The 24,638-nt window shown below is 41.0% G+C and overlaps 3 protein-coding genes across 3 annotated transcripts in view; 2 read left to right on the forward strand and 1 right to left on the reverse strand.

Moving 5' to 3' along the window:
* The first annotated feature begins 2,890 nt into the window (after window positions 1–2,890).
* On the forward strand, window positions 2,891–13,562 carry LOC131846511 (uncharacterized). The gene is made up of 14 exons (XM_059195835.1): window positions 2,891–3,054; window positions 3,149–3,329; window positions 3,871–3,963; window positions 4,774–4,859; window positions 5,427–5,625; window positions 5,832–5,966; window positions 6,380–6,468; window positions 7,111–7,226; window positions 8,826–9,036; window positions 9,465–9,603; window positions 9,999–10,132; window positions 10,847–10,988; window positions 12,773–12,987; window positions 13,404–13,562. Exons 1-14 carry the CDS (start codon window positions 3,002–3,004, stop codon window positions 13,546–13,548), a joined length of 1,938 nt encoding a protein of 645 aa, XP_059051818.1. The 5' UTR covers window positions 2,891–3,001; the 3' UTR covers window positions 13,549–13,562.
* Window positions 13,563–14,165: 603 nt separating this feature from the next.
* Window positions 14,166–23,719, reverse strand: LOC131846463 (nucleolar complex protein 3 homolog). Its single transcript, XM_059195776.1, has 13 exons — window positions 23,621–23,719; window positions 23,246–23,532; window positions 22,728–22,939; window positions 21,906–22,141; window positions 21,242–21,407; window positions 20,199–20,319; window positions 19,529–19,742; window positions 18,759–18,947; window positions 18,113–18,294; window positions 17,022–17,230; window positions 16,028–16,206; window positions 15,103–15,311; window positions 14,166–14,393 (listed from the first exon to the last, which is right to left on the reverse strand). The coding sequence occupies exons 1-13, from the start codon at window positions 23,624–23,626 to the stop codon at window positions 14,192–14,194; spliced, it is 2,412 nt and encodes an 803-aa protein (XP_059051759.1). The 5' UTR covers window positions 23,627–23,719; the 3' UTR covers window positions 14,166–14,191.
* Window positions 23,720–23,916: 197 nt separating this feature from the next.
* Window positions 23,917–24,638, forward strand: part of LOC131846550 (regulator of G-protein signaling loco-like) — a 109,667-nt gene continuing 108,945 nt past the window's right edge. Inside the window, exon 1 of the mRNA XM_059195885.1 lies at window positions 23,917–24,475. Within this exon, the coding sequence (XP_059051868.1) occupies window positions 24,076–24,475 (400 nt within the window). The 5' untranslated portion in view covers window positions 23,917–24,075. The remainder of the gene's footprint in view (window positions 24,476–24,638) is intronic.

Genomic DNA, 24,638 nt, shown 5'->3' on the forward strand with positions numbered 1-24,638 from the left:
TGACCACTCATGGAATTCCCAGGAAAGTAGGACAACCAGCAGCTCGGACTGGGAGATAGCAAGCAGAGTAATAAACAGAGAAAGACTTACATGGGCAATCAACACATTTCTACCTTTCAAAGCTGCAGGACTAGACGGTATTTTTCCGGCTCTCCTGAAATGGAGCGGTGACATAATAGCTGAACAATTGGTTCAACTTTTCCGGGCATGCATAGCTCACCGATACATACCTTTGAAATGGCGTGAAGTGAAAGTAATTTTCATTCCGAAACCTGGCAGAGGTGACTACACACAGGCCAAGTCCTTTCGACCAATTAGTCTCACATCGTTTTTACTAAAAACAATGGAGAGGCTTTGCGACAAAGAGATCAGAGACCTGATATGTATAAACAAACCACTGCACACCAACCAACACGCCTACAGTGAAGGCAAATCAACGGAATCAGCACTCCACAGCGTCGTAAGTCGCATTGGTAACTCGCTAAACTCAAAGCAGCCTACCCTAGGTGCCTTCATAGACATCGAAGGGGCCTTTGATAAAACGAACTTTACCAGTATCAGTCGCGCTCTTACCATACATGGAGTACCAACAACCCTCATAGAATGGATAAACAACATGCTGAAAAACCGTGCAATCCAGTTCACCGTAAACACTACCACACGTGGGATCGTAAGTAGAGGATGTCCACAAGGAGGGGTCCTGTCGCCACTCCTGTGGAACTTAGTTGTTAATGAACTCATTGAGGAGCTCAACGACAACGACCTCTACACGGTAGGTTACGCAGACGACATTGCCGTACTTATATCAGGAAATTTTGAGGGAACCTTATGCGATCGCATGAGAGAAGCCTTCAGAACAATAGAGAGATGGTGCGAAAACCATGAACTCTCCGTGAATCCTTCTAAAACAGAACTCATCATGTTCACCAACAAAAGAGCTCCAGGTACTTTCAACTTACCGAAACTCTTTAATACAGAGCTTAAACTTAAGGAGGAGGTCAAGTACTTGGGAGTCATACTAGACAGCAAACTTCTCTGGAATAAACACCTTGATCACAAAATTAACAAAAGCACAATTGCATTCTATCAATGCAGGAAAATGCTTGGTAATAAATGGGGTGTCTCCCCGAAAATAACTCTCTGGCTATACACATCAGTAATAAGACCAATGCTGGTATATGGGGCCTTGGTTTGGTGGACAAGGTCGAAACTTACGACCACAGTCAACAAACTAAGATCTTTCCAAAGACTTGCATGCTCCTCAGTTACTGGATGTATGAAAACAACCCCAACAATGGCAATGGAAATAGCCCTTAACATTACACCCCTTGACCTATACATACAGCAAGAAGCAGCTATAGCTGCCACAAGATTATACCATCTTGGTCTATGGGGCAAAAACCATTACAGTTCTCACACAACCATCCTGAACCAAGCAATCGAATATGAACCTTTGATTGCCGCTCCGTGTGACAGAACTCAAGCATACCACTCGTTTAACAGGAAATACCAAATACAATTGAAGGAGGAGGAAAGGGACCAATCTGCAGTAAATGAACTACGCATCTACACAGATGGCTCCAAAACACAGAACGGTTCAGGAGCTGGGGCACATTCCCTTGACCTCAACATGAACATATCTATACCGCTCGGCAAACACAGTTCGATCTTTCAGTGCGAATGTGTTGCTCTGACCGAGGCAGCAAAAGCTGTATACAGGTTAGGGGTCAACAATTTCAACATTAAATTCATATCGGACAGTGCAGCCGTGCTTAAAGCACTACAGAACAGAAAATCCAACAACAAACTAATAATCGAGTGCCACATCGCCCTGGAAAAAATTGCAACGCATAACGGAGTAATTATCCAGTGGATAAAGGGGCACAGCGGATCATATGGCAATGACGCCGCGGACGAACTAGCGAGAGTAGGATCCGGCATGGTGGTTGCAGGCCCCCTCCCGCTCATGCCAATACCATTCTCGCAATTTCGCACCTGGATTCGCCAGAGATCCACCGAAATACAAAACCAAAGATGGAACCTAACCACTGATTGCAAACAATCTAAAGTGGCAATTCCAAAAACGAGCCATCGGTTAACAACGCGTCTACTTAATCTAGATAGACAAAACCTCAAAATAATGATAGGGACAATAACGGGCCATTGTTCCTTAAACAAACACTTATACAAAATTGATGCTACAGACAGCCCCCTCTGTCGGGGCTGCTTTGAAGCTGAAGAAACGGCGGCTCACGTAATCCTGGAGTGCACGGCAGTGGCCGAACAACGAAAACAAATCCTCGGAACGGTGAGGTCGCTCCGTGAAGCCTGCGAAGACACCAGGAGTCTTCTGCGCTTTTGGGAGGAGCTTGGCTGGCTACGTTAGTAGTCTGGCTCTACACGCACAACGGCCCGAATGTGAGGCTAATTGCGGAGAATGGAGTCTAACATACCATACCATACCATACCCTTAAGAGATTAAAATAAAATAAGGGATGAAAGTTTGAATGGAAATTCGTTATTTTTGAAGCTAGAACGTGGACCTGAACCTTTTCTTTGATTTTTTTTATTTGGGTCATTGTTTTGTTTATTTCACCCGTTAAAAGTAAGTCAATTTAATAAAGCTCATATAAATACTCTATACCGTATATATTTTATACAAGTTGTATGTATCTTTTTTGTCAAAAAATTAGCCTAAATAATTAAAAATGCTGTCCAAATATTAATGTAAAAACTAACAAGGCAAATTATCACTACGCCTAAATTTATACTCAAATATTATATCATGTTGGGATTTAGCGCACAGATTAGAAAATATTATTTGACAGCCACGTTTGACATTGATGTTTAATATACCGTTCGAATGTTTTGTTTGAATTTTGAAATTAATCTTAACGAATTGTTGTTTGTATTTCAATTCTTTTAATTTACTTATGAAAATAACTAAATCTGAATAATTTGTATTACTTTGCGTTACTTTGGTTTCTATACGTATAATACCATGATACCAGCAAGATTTCAGGCTGGACAATCTTCAGCTATACGTAAATCACGGTAAGTCTCTTTTTTGTATATCTTTCTAGATTATAGAACTACGTTTAAAATTATGAATATTGCTTATCATAATCTACGGTGTGAACTGTTCTAGATTGGATAGACCATCATTATTACCAAAACCCCGGAGGCCTGGTTCTACGGACCGATTGTCGACAGAGGCTCGTAGGCCGAGCACAACAGGCCACCGATCCAGCAGTGCGGATCCCCCTCGGACTACATTTGGTGGTAGACTTAGTAGAGAGGCATCGGCCACGAAGCTCCCTCTCAATGGGGTGAGTAGACAATTATGAATTGGCTTAGGCTAGTTATGCATGCAATAGCTTTCAATTAAATTAAATTTGCAGCTCTCTTTGATACTAGTTTCTTCCAGCTAAACTTGAGCCAAATAATTACTGGATTTCTTTAGCTCAAGTTTGGAGGGGAGAAGATTGTTTGCAGATGTATAAATGTTATTGTGTTTCTCTTTTAGGCTTTAAATATGGTCATTTTTGCCTCATCTGTAAAAAAAATTCTGTTTTTTTTAGATATTAGTCCAAAAATTTGTATAGTATTTTAGAGGAAATTTTTATATTACTAGCTGACCAGCGTTGTTTGTGTTACATCAACAACCTGTCTACCACTAACTGGCAAAAGCTTTTCCAAAATGGTTATCTTGTGAACCATACAGAACTAGCTTATAAGGTCAGCAGCAGAGTTTAGAGTAAACTATTGCATTACTAAAAGTTATAGTTGCATTATTAGGAACATATTAAATTTATCTTTATTTATTAGTTTTAAGTAACAATGAATCTTGACATCAAAGTATTGTTGCAGAGGTCCAGATCACAGCAAGGAGATAGATATGGACAATCAACGACAACTCCGCTGCGTTCCAGCCATTATTTAAGACCAACCACCACACCTGTTGTAAGTCTATTATTACTTTGTTCTACTAGCTGACCAGTGCAACTTTTGTGTCACATCTTCTTAATGTTCACAATAATTTAGACTGTAGATTTAGTATGTTAAATAAAATTGTGTGTATATGGAAATAATTAGATCTAAAATGAAAATTTAATTTTAAGAAATTTGTCTATCTTTTCAAGATAATCCCTGAAGGGTCCAGCCTATTTTGGTGGCATTTTCATTCCCAACAGGTTGCGATCCAAGAGCCACCAGTGCAAAGCTGGGTCAGGGCACTTATAATGAAATTAGACTGTTGTAACTGTAAAAAATGTTAACAGAAAGATGTAGAATATTGAATATAATTCTATATTTACAGTTACAAAATATAGAATTATTAAATATAATTCTATATTTTGTAAGTTTTTATATTTACGGTTACAACACTATCATGCATATTCATGCATGATAGTGTTGTAACTGTAACACTAATTATTTTTCTAATATGTTAACAATAAGTTAATTGTTAATATGATATACAAATTATTTGTAATCTGTCCCCTCGGATAGATCCCCGGTCCAATTCAAACGGGGATCAAAATTACGACGGCGTGAGCCGAGGTTCGAACCTTTAGTGGTGCCCTCAGACTAAAGTCGTATCTGTCAGGCATGAGTTGGCCTTCAGCCGCTCCATAAATCCTTCCGCGGGTTTGGAGTGCCATCTGCACTCGCCCCCTAACGTCCGGTGAAGCTGTAAAGGCCAGCTGCGGCCAAAAGCATTAGAGTAGTTCGAAAAAAAAAACAAATTGTAATACAGTGTATTGTAAATTTTAGAGAACACCTTCAGAAGATCGCGCAACTCGTAGCTGGCAAACCTCACTGGATAGAGCACTGGCTTTTGTCACTATCAAAGATCAGAGGTGAGTAATTAGTAATAATAATATAATATCTCAAAACAATTCACAAAATGCCATCTAGTTACCAGCTAAACAGAGTATGTGTTATGGGTACTAGACAACAAATACCAAGTTTTTTTTTGTAAATACATAATAATAATAATCTCAGAACAATTCACACACCGCCATCTAGACCCAAGTTAAACTAGCTAAAACTTGTTTTATGGGTACTAGACAACTGATACAAATACATAGATAATTTTTTTTAAAAATACATGCATATTATACATAGAAAACAACCAGATCGATACAAACAATCATACTCATGAATACAAATGTTCGTACCGTGCATGGAATCGAACCCGCGACCATCGGACGTAAAGCGGTGTGCTAGACCGCTAGATCACAGAGTAATAATAATAAATAAATAATCAACCTTCGCTAAGCTCTGGACTCGAAGCCGCTGTGCGAAATGTCCTGGATTTTAAATCTGGTCTAAGGCCGTACTAGAAGTTAGAAGTGTGGGGGTCTAATTACTACATAAAGGCCCGAAGCATGTGATAAAAGAGAAGGTGGTGTGCGTGCGTGCAGGCAGGTGTCGTCGGCGGCGTGGCAGCGCGCGGCGCTGTCGCGGGTGGCGGAGGCGCTGGCGGCGCGCGGGGAGGCCGGGCAGGCCGGGCCCGGGGTGCTGCGGCCGCTCACCATCGCGCGCTTCGTGCACATCGTGGGCGGCCTGCTGCTGCCGCTCATGAGGGACGCCAAGCTCAACACAGACAACTACGTCGCCAAGGTACACCCGCCGCATGCCCCTCTCAATCTCACCGGGAATGAGAGCCTTTTGAACATACAGCTGATAGCTTTATCTCTGTGGTCGGCCTCTTCGGTACGATTCAGTTACATGTACACTCAGGTTCTATATGTTTACATGTATAGACATTTGTCAGGTTTGCTTCAGATCATTTCATGTCTTACTAGTATATCTTTGTATTTGCACAGCTACCACACGTGTCGAAGCGGCTGCTGTACCCTGGAACGGTCTCCAAGTCGTGGCTGAAGACCGTGAACACGCTGCACGCGTTCCCGCACGCACTCGCACTCATCTCGTACCTGCTAGATCTCGTCAACCACGTGGCAAGTCACCCTATTATTATATTACTATACCAGTTGTTATCCGCGAATTTCATCCGATAATGTGTAGATATGGTATGGTGTAGAAATTATAGATTTTGGTTAAATTTAACAGATAAATAAAAGTCAACCATGTGGCAAGTCACCTATTATTATTACTATACCAGCCCGTGACTTTGTTTGTATGAACTTTCATCCCTATTTGACACCCTCTGGTGCGAGATATCTTCAACAGATGATAGTGTGTAAAAATTATAGATTTTGCTTGAAAACAAAACAAAAAACCTTCTAAACATATTTTGATGAAACTTTACTATATAGCTTATATCAGAATAACACGTAGGCTAAAGATTTTATGTAAATTGGGTGAAACATTGATTAATATCAAGTACCAAATATTGTTTTTTTTTTGTCAGGAGTTACCAGTCACTGATGAATGGCTGTATATCGGGAAGGATGAGTTATCGAGCTTGCGACGCGATTACCTCTCGAAATGCTGGATTAGGTAAAATATTCTGAGTTAGCATTATGAATGGCAAGTTTTTTGTATTAACATTTTTTCCCTTCCATCCAGTTCAGTATACAGGTCTATTGAGTGAATATAATTTCAGTCAGTCAGTTTATTTACTTTATACATTATTTACTTCATATAGGTGTCTATGTCTAACATTAAATAAAGATGTTCATGCATGGGATGAACAACTATTGCCATGCACATTTGTCATTTAAGTAATGTTTAGTGAGTAGGCTTTGCTCAATAAATATGATTTAATACTGATGGATCTTACGTTATTTAATAAGAAAACTTCTGTTCATAGTTATGTATGTATGTTGACGACCTCAGTGGTAAAGCGGTCTAGCGCACCGCTTTACATCCGATGGTCGCGGGTTCGATTTCTCGCACGGCACAAACATTTATATTCACGAGTATGATTGTTTGTATCGATCTGGGTGTTCTACTAATAATATTTATATATTTACGAAAAAAAAAATCTATGTAATTGTATCAGTTATTTAGAACCCATAACATAAGCTTTAGCTAGCTTAACTTGGGTCTAGATGGCGCTGTGTGAATTGTCCCGAGATTATTATATTATTATTATTATGTATGTTTAGTATGCTAAGTCTGGTTGTGCATATGAAACAGGTTTCAAGACCCTGGACACAAGTTTGAAGACTTGAATGAGGAGTATTTGCAGAACTTGAAGGCATTACTTGGCAATGATGATGAGAAGATTAATGAATTAGAACAAATTATACAGCGTGAGTAACTTTTTTTGTTTTTCTCAATTTTTTTATATAAATATATGAGTATATATGTTGTATAACAATAATTGTGTGTGTCTTTTATTGTCACCCTCAATATAACTTTTTATCAAAAAAGTGAAATCTAAAATCAAATATAATCATTCTACATAAGCCTCAATAGAAGCATTCATATTAAAAAACATGATTCTAAAGTATAAATGTGTTTTAATTCATATAAATATTTTTTGTTTCATCATACTGTGCTTAATATATTTTATTTCGTTCCGCAGCTATAGTTAGCATTAGTAAGGTTAATTGGTCAATAAAATGTCGAAGTTTGGCTAAATCTACATAGTATCAATGTATAAGGTGTACATGCAAGACCTTCCCCACTTATGGGAAACTTATCTAAATCACATATAACTCCAGGTCATCCATTCGAATGTCTGTCGTCTATCTGTCAAAGTCTATGTCTGCAGCATAGACTATATTAGGCCTATTTCCATCTGCAAGCCGTCAAGGTCGAGGATGTAAAATTGTCAGTGTATTATGATACACTTTGACAATTTTACATCCTCGATATATGATATCGCAATTGTTGTTTGCTTTAAAACTAAGGCTTGAACTAGTAGGTAACTTAATCAGTAACAGTTTTTTTTTGTCTGCATTACGTTGGTTTATGTCACCTAGAGGGAAACCTCCGTATATTTTCTTTGATAATGGCACTTCATTCATTGGTGTTTACAATGAAACTAATAAATTTTTAAAGACTGGCTGCTGTTCATTGGCTAGGGGTTTAGCTAATAAGGGTATCTCTTTTCATTTATATTTTGTTTATGTCCACCCTATTCTTCTTATTTTGGGGGTTTATGGGAAGCTGATGTTAAAGCAATTAAGCATAATTTATATAGAGTACTAGCTTTTGCCCGCTGCTTCGCTCGCCTTAATTTATCCCCTTAGGGGTGGAATTTATCAAAACCTTTCTTAGGGGCTGCCTACGTCATAGTAGATTTATGCATGTTAAGTCTCAGCCTGATCGGTTTAAAGTTGACAGACTTTCATCCCCTATTTTATCCCTTTGGGGGTAGAATTAATCATAATCTTTTCTTAGCGGATGCCTATGTTATAACATCTATCTGTATGCCAAATTTCAGCCCGATCCGTCCAGTGGTTTGGGCTGTGCGTTGATAGATCACTATGTCAGTCACCTTTGAGTTATATGTATTTGGATTGGGTAATTGTAATTTGACGTTTGAGGAATTGTTTACTATCCTTACTTAGATCGAAGCAATTCTGAATTCAAGACGGCTCTCTCAGATCATCAAAATGAATGGATGGTCTGAGAACCCGCACACAAAACACTTCTGATAGGAAAATCACGATCTGCACTTCTCGTTCCTGTCCATCCATGGCACACTTTGATGCGTCTAATTCGATTTCAAAGACCAACAGTTTCAGGCTAGGCGGTGGACGTGTTCTTTCGTCAGCGAACTTCACCAAAGAAATAACCGGTACTCTAAGAAGTCAGTTTTGTAGCGTAACAATTCGGTCGTCGTGAAGGAGGACAATCTGCCTCCGCGTCGACTATATATGCGGGTAACGTAATGTGCGCAGAGTACCGCGCGTGCCTGGAGGACGAGGCGGAGCTGGCGGCGCGCGCCGACGAGGAACGACGCAGCGCGCGGCGGGACGCGCTCCTCGCAGCCCTGCGAGCGCAGCGCGCCGCCCGCCGGGAGCTGCGGGCCCGCGCCGCCGCCCTGCACGCCGCCGCCGCGCACGCCGCCGCCGTCTGCGGACAGCTCGACGCAGACGCAGACCGCGCCAAGTACGTACCGCACGCACGCCCCGGCACGCACGTACTGATGCTGTACGTCAGGGCTCCCCGAACTGTGCGGCCGACGCCATAGCGCACCGCGACGTCGTCTCGGGGGCGTCCCCAGGGCGCCGCAGTACGAAAAAGTTTGGGAAGCCCTCGTATACGGTATGTTACCATCCCTTCGTCAAAATTTTACACCGCTCCGCATCCATATGACGCCCACACATACCATTTTCCCTTCGGTACGCCCAACTACACACGAGCAAACACTCAAATACCCGACCCTCACTCAAATATCATGTCAATAAATCAAATTGGGAAGAAGTCTGGAACTCATCATTCATACATCATAGCATCCAAATTGTGTGGGTCACAACAGACTCATACAAAAAGTCTGCATAAACATTGATATTTTGTCATTGAATCTGTTCTTACAGTGCACAGAACAACGAGCTGCGTCGAGAGCTTGAAGAGCAGACGATGAGCGTCACCGAGCGAACCCGGCTGCTGGATGAAGTAGACTACGCGCTTAGAGTGCAGGACTCCAAGCGGGCACTCGCTGACCAAATTGCCAAGGTACCCTAAGACCTTAACAAGTTAAAGAGCGGATGCCCACCGGTAACTGCACAACGAAAGTAAATTTACACGTTGAGACCGGGTGATCACCATGGGCACTTTAATTGAAATAAATCTAGGGCTCAAATTATGTCTACCTCAAATTATTGTACACTAAAAACATATTTAAAAAATAATATACGTAATTAACAATAAGAAATGCCGGTCCCTATGTGAGGAATAAGATTTATCAAAGCTGTCTTCAATGTTACTATCCCCTTTAAAAACACCATATTATAGACTCTAGTGAAAACCCCACATATAGCTAGCTAAACTATCAGCGAATTACATGGGACTGTATTTTACGCAGGCAGAATTGCAGTATACAACTCGTTAATAATTTGTCATTATATTAGATGGTACTGAGCAAAGAGACAGAACTGGCACTGTGGCAGAAGAAGACCCTGGACAGCTGCGTGGAGTACAAGCAGGGGCTCATACACCTGTCGGCCCAGTTCCCTGATCTAGCCAAATTGGCCATCGATGAAAAGTACGTAACTAGTATATTTTTTTGTTTCATGAAATTTTAACAATCAAATATTAACACTTATGGTTAACAAGATCTTAGGCCTGCCAAAAAACACACCTGAGATCTTGCTCTTTATTTGTAGATATTTAAAATTCATAGTTAACTGTAACTTCAGAACAATATAATCTTAATGCTAATACAATCGACACTTATTTTTTAATTTTTGAATTTGGTACATAACATTGTAGTGAAGGCAATAATTTGAATTTAAAATTACAACATTTTAAGAGAATGTGGTGTCGATAATTTTATCGTAGTGATTACTTGCCTAATAAGCTTATTTTAAAATTCGAACTGGAAGAATATATACACGTTTTGATTGTCAACACTCAAAATTACGCAAACTGGTTTCAAACTTGTTTCAATGGTTTCATAGCTTTTGCAATAAACCATTTTTTAATTTAATGGTACTATATTATTTTGTTTAATTACCAACCAATTGCATGTGTGAGACCACATATATTCAGTGCAGAAACCTCACCACCGCTACTGGAAGCGTTATGACTACTTATGACCTTTATTGGTGATCGAATTCTGATCGTTACTGGATCTACACCGACCCATATTGCGACTGAGTTTGCATTGTTTCGCCTCTGAACGAGGCATTATCAGGCAATGACTACAGCTATGAAATTAAATAAATAAAATAAATATAAATATATGTTTAATCGTCAGGGAGCTGATGGAGGCGGAATGTGCGACTAGAGTGACCGAGGCGTCAGCCTCACTGCGCGCGCTCGAGAGCTCGCTGCTGGCTCGCCGCGCGGCCATAGCCCGCGAGCGAGCCGCCGGCGGCAGGAGGCGCGCCGCCCTGCTGGTAGGTGGTAGGTGGTAGGTGGTAGGTGGTGGTCGGCCGCACTCCGCGCTCGAGAGCTCGCTGCTGGCTCGCCGCGCGGCCATAGCCCGCGAGCGAGCCGCCGGCGGCAGGAGGCGCGCCGCCCTGCTGGTAGGTGGTAGGTGGTAGGTGGTAGGTGGTGGTCGGCCGCACTCCGCGCTCGAGAGCTCGCTGCTGGCTCGCCGCGCGGCCATAGCCCGCGAGCGAGCCGCCGGCGGCAGGAGGCGCGCCGCCCTGCTGGTAGGTGGTAGGTGGTAGGTGGTAGGTGGTGGTCGGCCGCACTCCGCGCTCGAGAGCTCGCTGCTGGCTCGCCGCGCGGCCATAGCCCGCGAGCGAGCCGCCGGCGGCAGGAGGCGCGCCGCCCTGCTGGTAGGTGGTAGGTGGTAGGTGGTAGGTGGTGGTCGGCCGCACTCCGCGCTCGAGAGCTCGCTGCTGGCTCGCCGCGCAGCCATAGCCCGCGAGCGAGCCGCCGGCGGCAGGAGGCGCGCCGCCCTGCTGGTAGGTGGTAGGTGGTAGGTGGTGGTCGGCCGCACTCCGCGCTCGAGAGCTCGCTGCTGGCTCGCCGCGCGGCCATAGCCCGCGAGCGAGCCGCCGGCGGCAGGAGGCGCGCCGCCCTGCTGGTAGGTGGTAGGTGGTAGGTGGTAGGTGGTGGTCGGCCGCACTCCGCGCTCGAGAGCTCGCTGCTGGCTCGCCGCGCGGCCATAGCCCGCGAGCGAGCCGCCGGCGGCAGGAGGCGCGCCGCCCTGCTGGTAGGTGGTAGGTGGTAGGTGGTAGGTGGTGGTCGGCCGCACTCCGCGCTCGAGAGCTCGCTGCTGGCTCGCCGCGCGGCCATAGCCCGCGAGCGAGCCGCCGGCGGCAGGAGGCGCGCCGCCCTGCTGGTAGGTGGTAGGTGGTAGGTGGTAGGTGGTGGTCGGCCGCACTCCGCGCTCGAGCGCTCGCTGCTGGCTCGCCGCGCGGCCATAGCCCGCGAGCGAGCCGCCGGCGGCAGGAGGCGCGCCGCCCTGCTGGTAGGTGGTAGGTGGTAGGTGGTAGGTGGTGGTCGGCCGCACTCCGCGCTCGAGAGCTCGCTGCTGGCTCGCCGCGCGGCCATAGCCCGCGAGCGAGCCGCCGGCGGCAGGAGGCGCGCCGCCCTGCTGGTAGGTGGTAGGTGGTAGGTGGTAGGTGGTGGTCGGCCGCACTCCGCGCTCGAGAGCTCGCTGCTGGCTCGCCGCCGGCGGCAGGAGGCGCACCGCCCTGCTGGTAGGTGGTAGGTGGTAGGTGCACACTTATAGCCGCACGCTGGACCCTTAACTAGATACATTTAGATCACTGAGGGCGTTATATAAATACGTAAAAGGAAAGTAAATACATATGTGACGGCTGATAGGAACCGGTGAAATATGACATACAGCGCCGACCACAAATAATAAAATAAGGGAAGGCAATGATAATTAGAGCCCTGAAATTGGAGGGCAACTTGCAAAGCATAATCTTATATATAAAATTCTCGTGTCACAGTTTTCGTTCCCATACTCCTCCGAAATGGCTTGACCGATTCTCATGAAACTTTGTGAGCGTATTGAGTAGGTCTGAGAATCGGCCAACATCTATTTTTCATCCCCCTAAATGTTAGGGGTAGTCCACCCCTAAATTCTATTTTTATTTTAAAGCAAAACAACGTTTGCCGGGACAGCTAGTACTTTATAAAAATATGTGAGGCCGCGTAAACGACTTTTTGAGTCTATTTATAAATATAGAATGATAAATAATGATGTTTAATTAAACAGGAAGAAACCCGTACAAAAATCGCCGATATCAAAGCACTTTTGCAACGAGAGCAACAGTCTCTTGAGACGGAAACGTCAAAGGAGACGGCAGAAGCTGCAGCCTGGTCGGTACAGGAGCAGGAGGTGTCGAGCCGACTGGAGGCCCTGAAGAGCCATCAGGAAGAATATGCGAAGGTCGACAGTGAACTCGACTTTTGGGAGAAGCAAGATGTCGCGTGAGTATACATCTATCATAAAGTTTTGTTTTCAAAGTGTGATTATTATACTACTACTACTATTTTATTTTACCCCTATTTTAATTGTAAATTTTTGACAATCTTTGAATGTCATATTTATTCCAAAAAAATAACTTTCAAGCTTCTAGCTTTAAAAAAAATTATGATACTCGAAGTATAGTAATTTATTTTACAACGTGCTATTTCTGGATCTAGACTATTTGTGTACCAAATTCAATTTAAATCAAATTCTTTTATGTAACCGAAATGTTAAAGAAGCTAGCTTATCTAATGGTAAGATCTATGTACATGTATATCATGGAATTGACGTTTATTACTTCAATAAAAAACCCTGATTGTTCTTTACAATAGGGTCCGTTTTCGCTTGCTTAATTTTGCAATAAATAATGTTGCAGTTGGCGTACTAGGGTGTCTGAACTGCAGCAGTATGTAGCAACGCAACAGGGTGAAATGCAGCGCGTGCTGCAAGCAGCTCGCGAGCGGCGCGTTCAGCTCGTACAGTCTTCCCTTGCCACTTGGAATCAAGCGCTGCAGCGCTGACGGGGCGGCGAACTGGCATATCCGCAACAATACTCCCAAATCTCATCAACTTCTACCATTATAGAGTTTTATAACCATATATCAGAAATGTAGGATATACAGAAGTGATACTTTTTTTAAATTTGACGCGGTCATTATTTATAAGTTGAGATTGAAGATGAAAAGCATCTTTGGGTAGTATTTATACCGACAATTTGGAATAATCACAGAATCTTATCACGTTTTATTTATTTTTATCGAGTTCGATATTTAGGTTTTCAACCGCCATGATATGATCATGGGTAAAGAGCAGCAGGTAGATGGTAAATAAAATCTTTTAAAAGTAGATATATTCGTCTACAAGTCATCCTTTGTTGCTACTATTGAAACTCGCTTGATACTCTAAGAACTCAAAAATAAATAAAATGTGCCCTTTATATATAGGATACTTTTCTCAGTCAATACTTATCATATAAATTATTTAGGGCCAAATTTCGACCATTGGGCCACCACTAATTTAATAATTACATCATCATTGAGTACTATAAGCATTTTACTCGTATACACGCTGGCGATGTTATCATATACAGCTAATGTAAAATATTTTAATAATAAAACACTTAAAATACTTTATATAATGTATTTTTATTTCATTTGTATAAAATCATCTATCACTGAAGCTTATCGTCATATCCACGTGGTTTTCTACTTTCTGGCAGTACTCCCTGAGTGTGGGCTGAAACCACGTGTGCTGGTGAGAAAGCTTCGCCACCTTCGCCTTGGAGATGAGGCGGTTCGGAGGCGGCACTGGTGGTTTAAATGCCATTTGTGAACCGTCATACTGCTCAAACACTTGTATTGGAGTTCTGCAATAAGATTTTGACAATTACTAAATTATTCATTAGTAATTTAAGAGCAAATGTTTGTATGTGTGGATGTTTGTTACTCTCACGCAAAAATTACTGAATCTGTATTTATGTAATTATGTAGAAATTCATTTGAAAAGAATAAGAAGTAAGTTTCTTGTCACTTTTTAGCTCTAAAGCACTCCGAACTGACGGTAGTTTTGACATATCATAAGAGTCTGTAATAGACCTACATGAATAAAGATATTTTGATTTTGATTGATTTTGTAGATAGATAAATGATGAATAGATGATGACAAAATAGAATAAACATCTATTTTATCGAATTAGGTTTTAATTTACCCTAATAATATAGACTATATTTGCTTGCTTGCTTGACTTGCCCGTTTTAAATTAATGAATTAATTATTTTATTTAATTGCGCTGCCATTAACAAGTGTAAGGCCACAAATATTCAGTGCAACCAGTTAAAACCCGACCAATGCACAATAAGGCAAAGTAAAAACTATACCAAGCCACTCGGCCCGGGACTAGCTAGCCAGGAGTTGGCCTTCAGCCGCTCCATACGTACTTCTACGAGTTTGGAGTGCCATCTGCATTAGCCTACAATCGGTCAGTGAAGCTGTAAAAGGACAACTGCGGCTAACAGCATTAGAATAGTTAAAAATGTCGTGGTCGATATTTATTATTATCAAAAGAATTTACTCACAGTTTAGTCATATCGGGCGGTAGCGAGGTGTGTATGAGGCGGGCCGTATGGCTGACTGCGGGATGGAAGTGTTTCGCCAGCGCGGCCAGCTCGTGAGCGGCGGCCGCGTGCGCGTTGCAGTGTTCCGGCGACCCCAAGCTCGGGTCGAACCGTCCTGAGCCCGCGCACTCGCCATCTTGCTCTAACAGGGACGCCACCGGCTTGCTTTGCTGTTGAACAATATTTAATTTATTAATAAATTTAATATTAATAAGTAACGATTATAATCAACAATATTTTTTGTATTTAACTAAAAAAATTGTTATTATTTCATGATTATATATGTCTATATAGGTGATTTCTATGTATAATATGTATTTACAAAAAAAATGTTTCTATTTATTTATATCAGTTGTCCAGTACCCAGGTCTGCTTAGTTTGGGACTAGATGGAGCTATGTGAATTGTTCTATACATTATTTTTATGGTAATCTTTGTAAAATGTATCATATAGGGCAAAGTAACTGAACTAAGCAACCTGGCCAAGGACTTTTTTTGAAGGAATGTAATGGAATGATACACCCGCCTATGCCTAACGGTTTACATCTACATGCCTAGCATGAGATCAAGTCAGTTAGCCCATTGTGAATTCACTAGGAGTTTATCACCATGGTTTCCAGGGGAACTTCATGGAGGTCAACCTGACATGCTGGTTGATGTTATTGATACTTGCACATGGTAGAATAGTTTATGAGTATGGTTGGATGGATGTTCATAAAAATGTAACGCAAAAACTACCGAACAGATTTTAATGACCCTTTACAATAACATAACTTATACATCTAATACATAGGCTACATATTTCATGCGGATGACCCCGCGGGCACAGCTGTGTCTAATAAAATTTACAGCTCTTAAAGGCAACAGTTTGCATTTTATAGAGGTACCTGCGCGAGCCGATGCAGCAGCAGAAGGCAAGCAAGTGCAGCATGAGGCTGCAGCTGAAGGCTGGCCGTAAGCAGTCGTTTGGAGAGCGCCTGCAGTACGTTCGAAGACACGCGGCGCGCCCGAGAGCACACTTGCCATACTGCCTCCACTATTATCTTTGCGTCTTCATGGGTCGAACCTGAAAGAACATTTTTATATTACAGTCACCAATGTTTATTGGTGCATGTAATATAATAAAACTATTGTTATTACATTGTATCATACAGATATTATAAACGCGAAAGTTTTCTCTGTGGATGGATGTTATAATCACGGTATGCGATTCGAATTTTGATAATAAACAAAGTCAGTTTTAGCTTCATTATTGTCCCTTTATATCAGTGTGCAATAATTTATTTCGCGATTTTGAGAGTTACAAATACGTGACACCGTGTGTTCTGTTCTCTTTCACGCAAAAATTACTGAATGGATTTTAATGAAACTACAATAATATACCTTCATCAGAATAACGTATCTCATCATTACATAGTATAAAACAAAGTCGCTGTCGCTGTCTGCCGTCTCTATTACTGTGCTATTACTATGTATGCTTAAAATCTTTACAACTATGCAACGGATTTTTAAGTGGTTTTTTTAAATAGATAGAGTGATTCAAGAGGAAGGTTTATATGTATAATACATGTACACCCGGGCGAAGCCGGGGCTAGTAGCTAGTTAATATTATTAACACGAAAGGTTGTGAGTATGGATGGAGGATTGTTACTCTTTCACGCAAAAACTACTGAACGGATTTCGATTAAACTTTACAGTAATAAGCTTATATATCAGTATAACATATAGGCTATGAATTTCACGTGAGTGAAACCGCGAGCACAGCTAGTATAGCTATAAATTACACCCTTAAATTAAACTTCGCACGTTATTAAACCCAATAGTCCTCAACTAACAATCTGCCCCAGCTACTGCTATCTAGACATCCCATTAGGCACTTACCCGCGTGGACTCCAAGTATATGCTGGTAGAGGTAGGCGTGGAAGACTGCAGGGTCTACGTTGAGGGAGTCTCCAGCACCAGCGAGCAGCGCCAGCACCGTCCTCACACACTGCAGTCGCTGGCGACGGTCCGCGGCCTCGTCGGCCACCAGCCGCGTCAGGATCGCCACCAGGTCCGAGTAGTACTCCAAATTGATGACATGTGTGAACCTGTTCATAGAAAAAGTCACTTACAGCATCTATTCTGACAAAATAGTTGTTTATAGACAACTTCGTCTGCTTTTTAGAATAGAATAGAAAATTATTTATTAAAAAAAAACTTACATTGAAGCACTTTTGAATACTCATCACATTCTTTTTTAATCTACCGCTCGTTCGGAAAGCTGTCTCATCACAAGAAGAATGAGCAAGAAACTTGCGTGTTGCTCTTTTAAATAATTTTATTCTTACTTTACATTTTTAAGTTTAAGTGTGTGAATACAAACTACCAATTCACACTAATTCAATTAAATACTCAAATAGAAAAAATATTAAGTATACAACCAATTGGTTAAATAATTAATAAGAGGAAATCAGTCATAGTGATTAGAGCAGACCAGTCCCTACAAGCAGCATCCGTTCACGTATATGGCGGATTAAAGATAGCCATATAGAGACACACAAAGTATAGATAGATAAATTCTTTAATCAACAATTACAGACACATAACATCCATGAGATACAGAAAAAACCATGAATTAATAAAAGAAATGTAGGTGGCTTTATGTGCCGCAAAAGTGAAAAGGCAGCCAACTCAGAATAATGCTACAGATAAATCTGCAGAAATCACTAACGGAGAAGGTCGTAACGCTTCCAATAGCGTTGGTAATGGTATAGGAATAAAAAAAATAAAATTAATCCATTCAGTAATGAAATACATGTGAATTTACCAAGGTGTACTTTGTATAATACAAAGTCGTTAATTAAAAGTTGGTACCTCTGTCATAAATTTCAGCCCCCAAACACCTTGCTCTGTGTTTCAGTTTTAAGGGAGTATAAAGTAACGACATTGCTACATTCGATAGTTTTCCAATTATATAAAAAACCACATACTTGGCTAGACCGTCGAGTGCGGCAGTGAGGAGCTTGGAATGAGGCGCCTGCTTGAGGACCCGGAAGTAGATGTGAAAGACCGTCTTCGTCACTTCCGTCATCTGCTTCCGGCGCGCCGCCTCATTCTCTTGTGCTTCCGTCTCGAGCAGTTCCCGTTCTACTTCTTTTAATTTTTTCGCTCTCTGTAAAACAATTGTAGTATTATAGTTACATATAATAAAATAGTAAAATCTTGTTGATAGAAAGTGTCTGTTTATATTTTAATGTTTCACGTTAAGTGAAAGGAAATACGATGAATTTTTCACAGTATATGTTGTTAATATAGATAATTTTTAGGGATTAAATTTTATGAAAATTTTCAAATCCACTTACTAGTTTAATAATCACTTCATTTTATATCTAAAAAATATAATAATAATAATATCTCTTGACAAGTCACACAGCGCCATCTCGTCATCAAGCTAAGTAGAGACTATGTTAAGGATAATAGACAACTAATGTAAATAAATATTTAATATACATACAAAACATCCAGACTGACACAAACAACCATACTCATGAATACAAATGTATTGAAGCCTGTTTCATCTGAAGTAAGTTCAGTACTGAACTTCTAGACCATCAAGGTTGTCAGGTATATACAGACCTTCTTCTCTTTCTTGGACAAGTTGACAATTCTCTTCTTGTGCTTCTGGTCTTGTCTCTTCTTGTGGATGAGGTCTGCATCTGCGTCCATGTCCACGTCCCGTATCCTGAGAGACAGCAGGCAGTCGAGGGCCGCCGGCCGCAGCCGCTCTCCGCGACGTCGGACCAACTGATTGATCAATCGAACTATCTGGAATTATAGAGTAATTATAAGTAAACATTTCCTTATATATTTCATTAATTCATAAGGGTTTTATAACTCCACACATGAACCGTGATACATTTGCGAAAGTAGATTTATTCCGGACTACTCTAAAGCTCTTGGTTGCAGATGGCCTTTATAGCTTTACCAAACGATAGGAAGGATTTATGAAGTGGCTGAAGGCTAACTATCGTCTGATGAATATGACATTAGTCTGAGGGTATCGCTTGTACCGAGGGTTCGAACCTTGACCAGGCCGTCGTAATTTCGATCGCTTGAATTGGACGGGTGATCCATCGGAGGGTGGTCGGTCTGCGCCGGGACGCGCACACCTCGGGTTGATTACACTGTGATTGATTATAGTGTGGTTAAAGTCGTCGTTTTCGCCGGCGAAGACGGCGTCGTATATGTATGAAACCGAAGACGTTGTATATGTATGAAAGCGAAGACGTTGTATATGTATGAAAGCGAAGACGTTGTATATGTATGAAAGCGAAGACGTTGTATATGTATGAAAGCGAAGACGTTGTATATGTATGAAAGCGAAGACGGTGCCGTATATGTATTACCGTGAGCGTGATGTCTCCTTTCTTGTCCTCCTGGAAGATGGTGCAGCAGCAGCTGGTGACGAGGTCGACGGCTGCCGGCAGCCGGCAGTCGAGCAGCGGCACGACGCTCTGCGCGATGTTGGTGCCGTAGTTGAAGTCGGGCCGCGCCGCCAGCACGCCGCACATGCACCGCAGAGACACCAGCGCCAGGCTCAACGACGACTCGTCCACTTTCCTGGTGCATTGCATTTTAACAGTTAATACCATAGAATAGAGTAGAAAATTCTATGACTAATATTATTACCTGAGTAAAAAACCATCGCTAGGTTTACCGACGACTCCTCCAACTTCCTGGTAAATTGCATTTTATCATCTACTACTATAGAATAGAGTACAAAATTCTTTGGCTATATTTTAATATATGGGAAGCAAGAAAACATCCCCAGGCTTAAAAACGCCTCCACCTTCCTAGTTCATTGCATTTTATCATCTACTACCATAGAATAGAATAGAAAATTGTTTATCTGTATATTAATACGTGAACAAATAATCTTACCTCTATTTCTGTAATTTCACTTATTGTCTTGTAGGTCAACTTAAATCTTTATTTAGCAGGTCCAAGGATCTCACAGTTCCTTCGATCTGTGCCCATACATTTTCGTAAATGAGGGTATTTAGTAATACAACTGACCTGGTGTCTCCTTTCTTCCTGCGCAGCACTGTACAGGCTTTCTCCAGCCGTTGTAAATATCTTTTGTAGAATTCCAGTAACTCCTTTTCATATTTGTACATGGCCAGTGTGTCCTTCTTTACTGTAATTAATAGGATTTTATCATGATATACCTTTTTACACTACGATAACTAAGAACCAACAATCGGCCCAACTTATAGTAAACGCTTATTGTAGCCTGAGACACAAGGGGTGACAAGTGCGCGTTGCTGATCCTTAAGAAACCTTAATATACCCTTCTTTTAAAACCCCATGCTGTAGTTTCTCGAGAAACGCTCAGCAGGGAGTTCATTCTACAATATAAGTGTGCACAGGAGGAACCTCATTCGAAATTGCACTGGCTGAGACCACTTAGGTTCCAGTGTGTGAGGATCATCCTCCACTGGTGCCCCGGCAGTGCATACCGTGAGGGCAGGCGGTTGTATCATATCTCTTATCACCAATTTTAAAAAAAAGAAATTAAATTCATTAACGCACATGTGACATCTCTATAGTTTTTTTAGCCTCTCTCCGACTTCACTAATGTACAATAACATGTCTAATCGTTCTCAAAATATCGACTGCATTAAATCTTTAGTTTACAGTTCCTTTGCTGTTTTATTAACCCTAACCCTTCAGGTATCACATGATAACATGATGTCCATAGTGCTGTATATGTATATAGGTGTACTCCTTTAGGTAACATATGATAGTGTGTCTCTAGTGTTGCACATGTATATATGCGACGGTTACCACTTACCATCAGGTGGGTCGTCAGTTTGTTTTTTTAAATTAGATTAGATATAGATTAATAGATAATAGATAAGTGTTAACAAAGTTGCTGTCTGTCCGTCCCTATGTATGCTTAAATCTTTAAAACTACGCAACGGATTTTGAAACGGTTTTTTTAATATATAGAGTGATTCAGGAGGAAGATTTATGTATAATACATGTACACCCATGTGAAGCCGGGGCTAGTTGCTAGTTAGATAATAATAAAAAGATCTGTCAATGTGTGCACTCACATTTAACATTAGAATAATCTTGATGCCTTATATGGTAGTCTGGTAGGATATCCTTGAACACTTCATAAGCGGAAAGTGTTGCCAGCTTTCGCACAGACAGTAAATTCAGAGAATCATCCTTGAGCCGCTCCTCCATCAGGTAGAGTATGGGAAAGAGATTCTTCAACTATAAAAAAATATAAACCATGAATTTGTTTTTGACCATGCCATCTTATTCTCTATTATACAGGATTGGTCAGATGCATTGTCAATTTTCGATGTTAGACGACGATGACGGTAAACGTAACACTTGACATTTTGCTGGATATATTTTATCATATCTATATAACAATATGTGATGCAAAAACTTTATTTAGTTATTTAACTTAATTATTTTTTTACACAATCTTTGAGATTCCTCTAAGGGGGAAATTTGATTGTTAAGGGGGACAATTAGAAAATGAACTCGACACAAGTATATATACTACTTAGAGACCCCCGCTCTGCCCCCCCAGGCAAAAGAATTTTAGGAAAGGCTAAGGTGGGGCTTAGAGAAGCTCAGAAAAGGTTGAGAAACATTGGTCTAAACCCTTGTTATACAAAATTATACTTTGACTATCTACCACCCTCATAATGTCGGAGGTAAGCTATGAAAGACCATAGAAACAAAAATAAAGTGCCATACCTTCTTCTCTGGACTCTCCAGAAGAGAAGAGCACAATGCACCTATCCTCAGCTTGTCATGCTGCAGTTTGTCTCTCCTGGCTGCCATCAGTTGAACCGCTGTCACTGTCTCATGGTCTGATGATTCATTCTCCTCAGCGGTTCCCTCCAATCCAGAGTCAGAATCTGACTCGTGTGGTTGCTCTGCTTTTGATTCTGGGGCTGGTGACTTTTGTATTTCCTCTTCTGATTCCGATTCTATGTAATATTGAAATATAAATTATATAAAATTATAATATCATTTTGTTATTGGATAACTGAAATTATTTATATTTTTAAAATATATGTCCTTACATTTGCCAATTTAATTGTGAACTAATTTGACAACAATAATAAATATATAACTTTGACATATGTAATTTCAAACTAACTGAAATTTATGTTGTACTAGGAGTCAAAACATTTAAACAAGCACACACAAAGTACAAAATTAGGACTGTACTATATTATCAAACAATATAATTAAAAAGATAAACACATGGACATATACATTGTTTATAATTAGGCTTTATTGCATAATATTATATATTACATTAAAAAAAAAACATGCATATCCATCTAATCATACTAACAAATAATACTAAGAAATATTAATGAGTTATCTGTTTGGGTACATCTGTCTTAAATGTTTCCACTAAGAAACTTTGTAGTGTTTCTGGTAACAAGTTAAGATAGGGCAGTGAAGTCTTCCAGAATGATAATGATAATTCATTTAATTTCCCAATAAATTGGATTTTAGCTACAGTAGCTATGTTTAATCCTAGTATAATGCAAAATCAGATACCTTCATACTCCTCACTCCGTTCCACTAAACCATCCTTAGTTTTTATTGGCAATAATGGCCTCATCTTCTTTGGGGGTCTCTCCGATAGTTCCTTTTCATAATTTTCTTCTATTTCACTATCAGAATGTTCACTCTCAGCCCCACTGTCGCTGCCGGGAGCTACCTGTCTTGGCATCCGGCCTCCTTTATCTTCTCTTTTACGTTTCTTTGACCTGTAAGCAATGTTATGTGGAAGGAGATATATACTGATAATAATAATATAACATTTTTTCCAAGGTTAGAGTATATACTGTAGTATACAAATTGTACCACTATTCAGCATGCCTTCTGGCATAGGTCTCTTATAGCGCTAACCTATGCACTTTATTGTAGGATGGACTCAAAGCCCAGTTGATCATATTTTTTTTTTATAATTTTAAGGCTAAATTACATAAATGTCACACATGCTATTTTCGTAGAATATTACATTTTTGTTCACTATTCACACAACCTATTCCGAAGTAATACAAGTTACTCACCTGTTGACCACCTCTTTTTCAGGTACATTGGACAACAGTTGTGGCTGCTTCGCGATACGACTAAGTATATACTTCTGCTCCTCATCATCGAGCATGTCTGCCCACTCTTCACCAGATTCCGAATCACTGGCGCTGCTGTACTCCACCACACTCTGTTGCGGTTGCTTTTGTGTCTGCTTCGGCACCTTAGTCCGGTGCCGCTGCAACTTTAATTTGCCCTGCTTCTTCATTTTGTTTGTCGTCTGGTTGTTCCTTTTCACTTTGCTTATCTTTGCTTTACCTTTTTTCTGTAAATTTAATTTGTTGGTTAGTTTTGTAAAAACATTCATTTACAAGTATTCACAATAAAGATCCACTATTCTTCAAGATACTTACAGCCATTTTGTAGATTTAATAACAGGTTCTTTTAGTATTAATAGAATCTCAGTGTTAAATTATAATATAAGTAAAAGTTTAAAAACAACGTGAATACAAAATAAATGTATCACACTGCACACAGCGACACAAATGTCATAAATCAAGTATATCAACTTGTAAAATTTTGACAGTTCCAATATCGTTTTGATTGATACATTGAATGACGTTTAGTTAAATGTCAGTTTCAGTTACAAGGTTTCGAATCCAAACTTTCTATTCAATTTAGTTAATTCTAGTTTTTCTAGTTTATAAATGTAAAGAATTTCACTGTTTTCACTGTGCTTATTTTATAATACATTTCTTGTAAATTATACTAACGTAGTATAATTATTTTCTAAGCGTCCTGCTATGGATTATGCTAGTACCATCAACTAATCCTGAACAAACTTCGATAAGTTTGTTAAAGAGTTATAATGGTGCCCCAGCAGCAACGAAGGAGACGTCGGCGTACGGCGCTCCCGCGGACGGCTGAACGGCGTTTAGTAGTTGCGCGTGGGGCTGGAGGCTTCGGTTTTACAATAGCCGGTCAACGTCCCTGCGTGGTATCGGCCGTAGCCTCGGGAGGCCCCGCGGAGCGCGCTGGTCTTCGAGCGGGAGATGCTTTATTAGCTGTAGACGGTGCCAGTGTGGCTAGAGCTCCACATGCGTCTGTGGCGAGGATGGTAGCTGCCGCGCCTGGAGCTATATCCCTCAGTGTAGCTCCTAGAGAGTCACCACCGACCGATACTGAGGACACTGAGCCCGATGACAGGGCGAGAACAAGGCGACGCCATCCTCCGCCAAGAAGAAGACCACAGATGGTGCATCATCCTGGTAAGATAAAGCTTTGTCCATAAGTAACTTTCTTAATTTATTTTTCAAACTTGAATGATACCATATTTTCAAATAAGTTGTTATATATCTATCACAGTCATGTATCTTTTCAATTTTCTGTTTAAAAATTATATAAATAGGAGGAATATATAGTTTGTTCTAC

Source organism: Achroia grisella, unplaced genomic scaffold (assembly GCF_030625045.1).
Source record: "Achroia grisella isolate CSIRO2021 unplaced genomic scaffold, CSIRO_AGI_Agris_v1 utg511, whole genome shotgun sequence".
NCBI classification, from domain to species: domain Eukaryota; kingdom Metazoa; phylum Arthropoda; class Insecta; order Lepidoptera; family Pyralidae; genus Achroia; species Achroia grisella.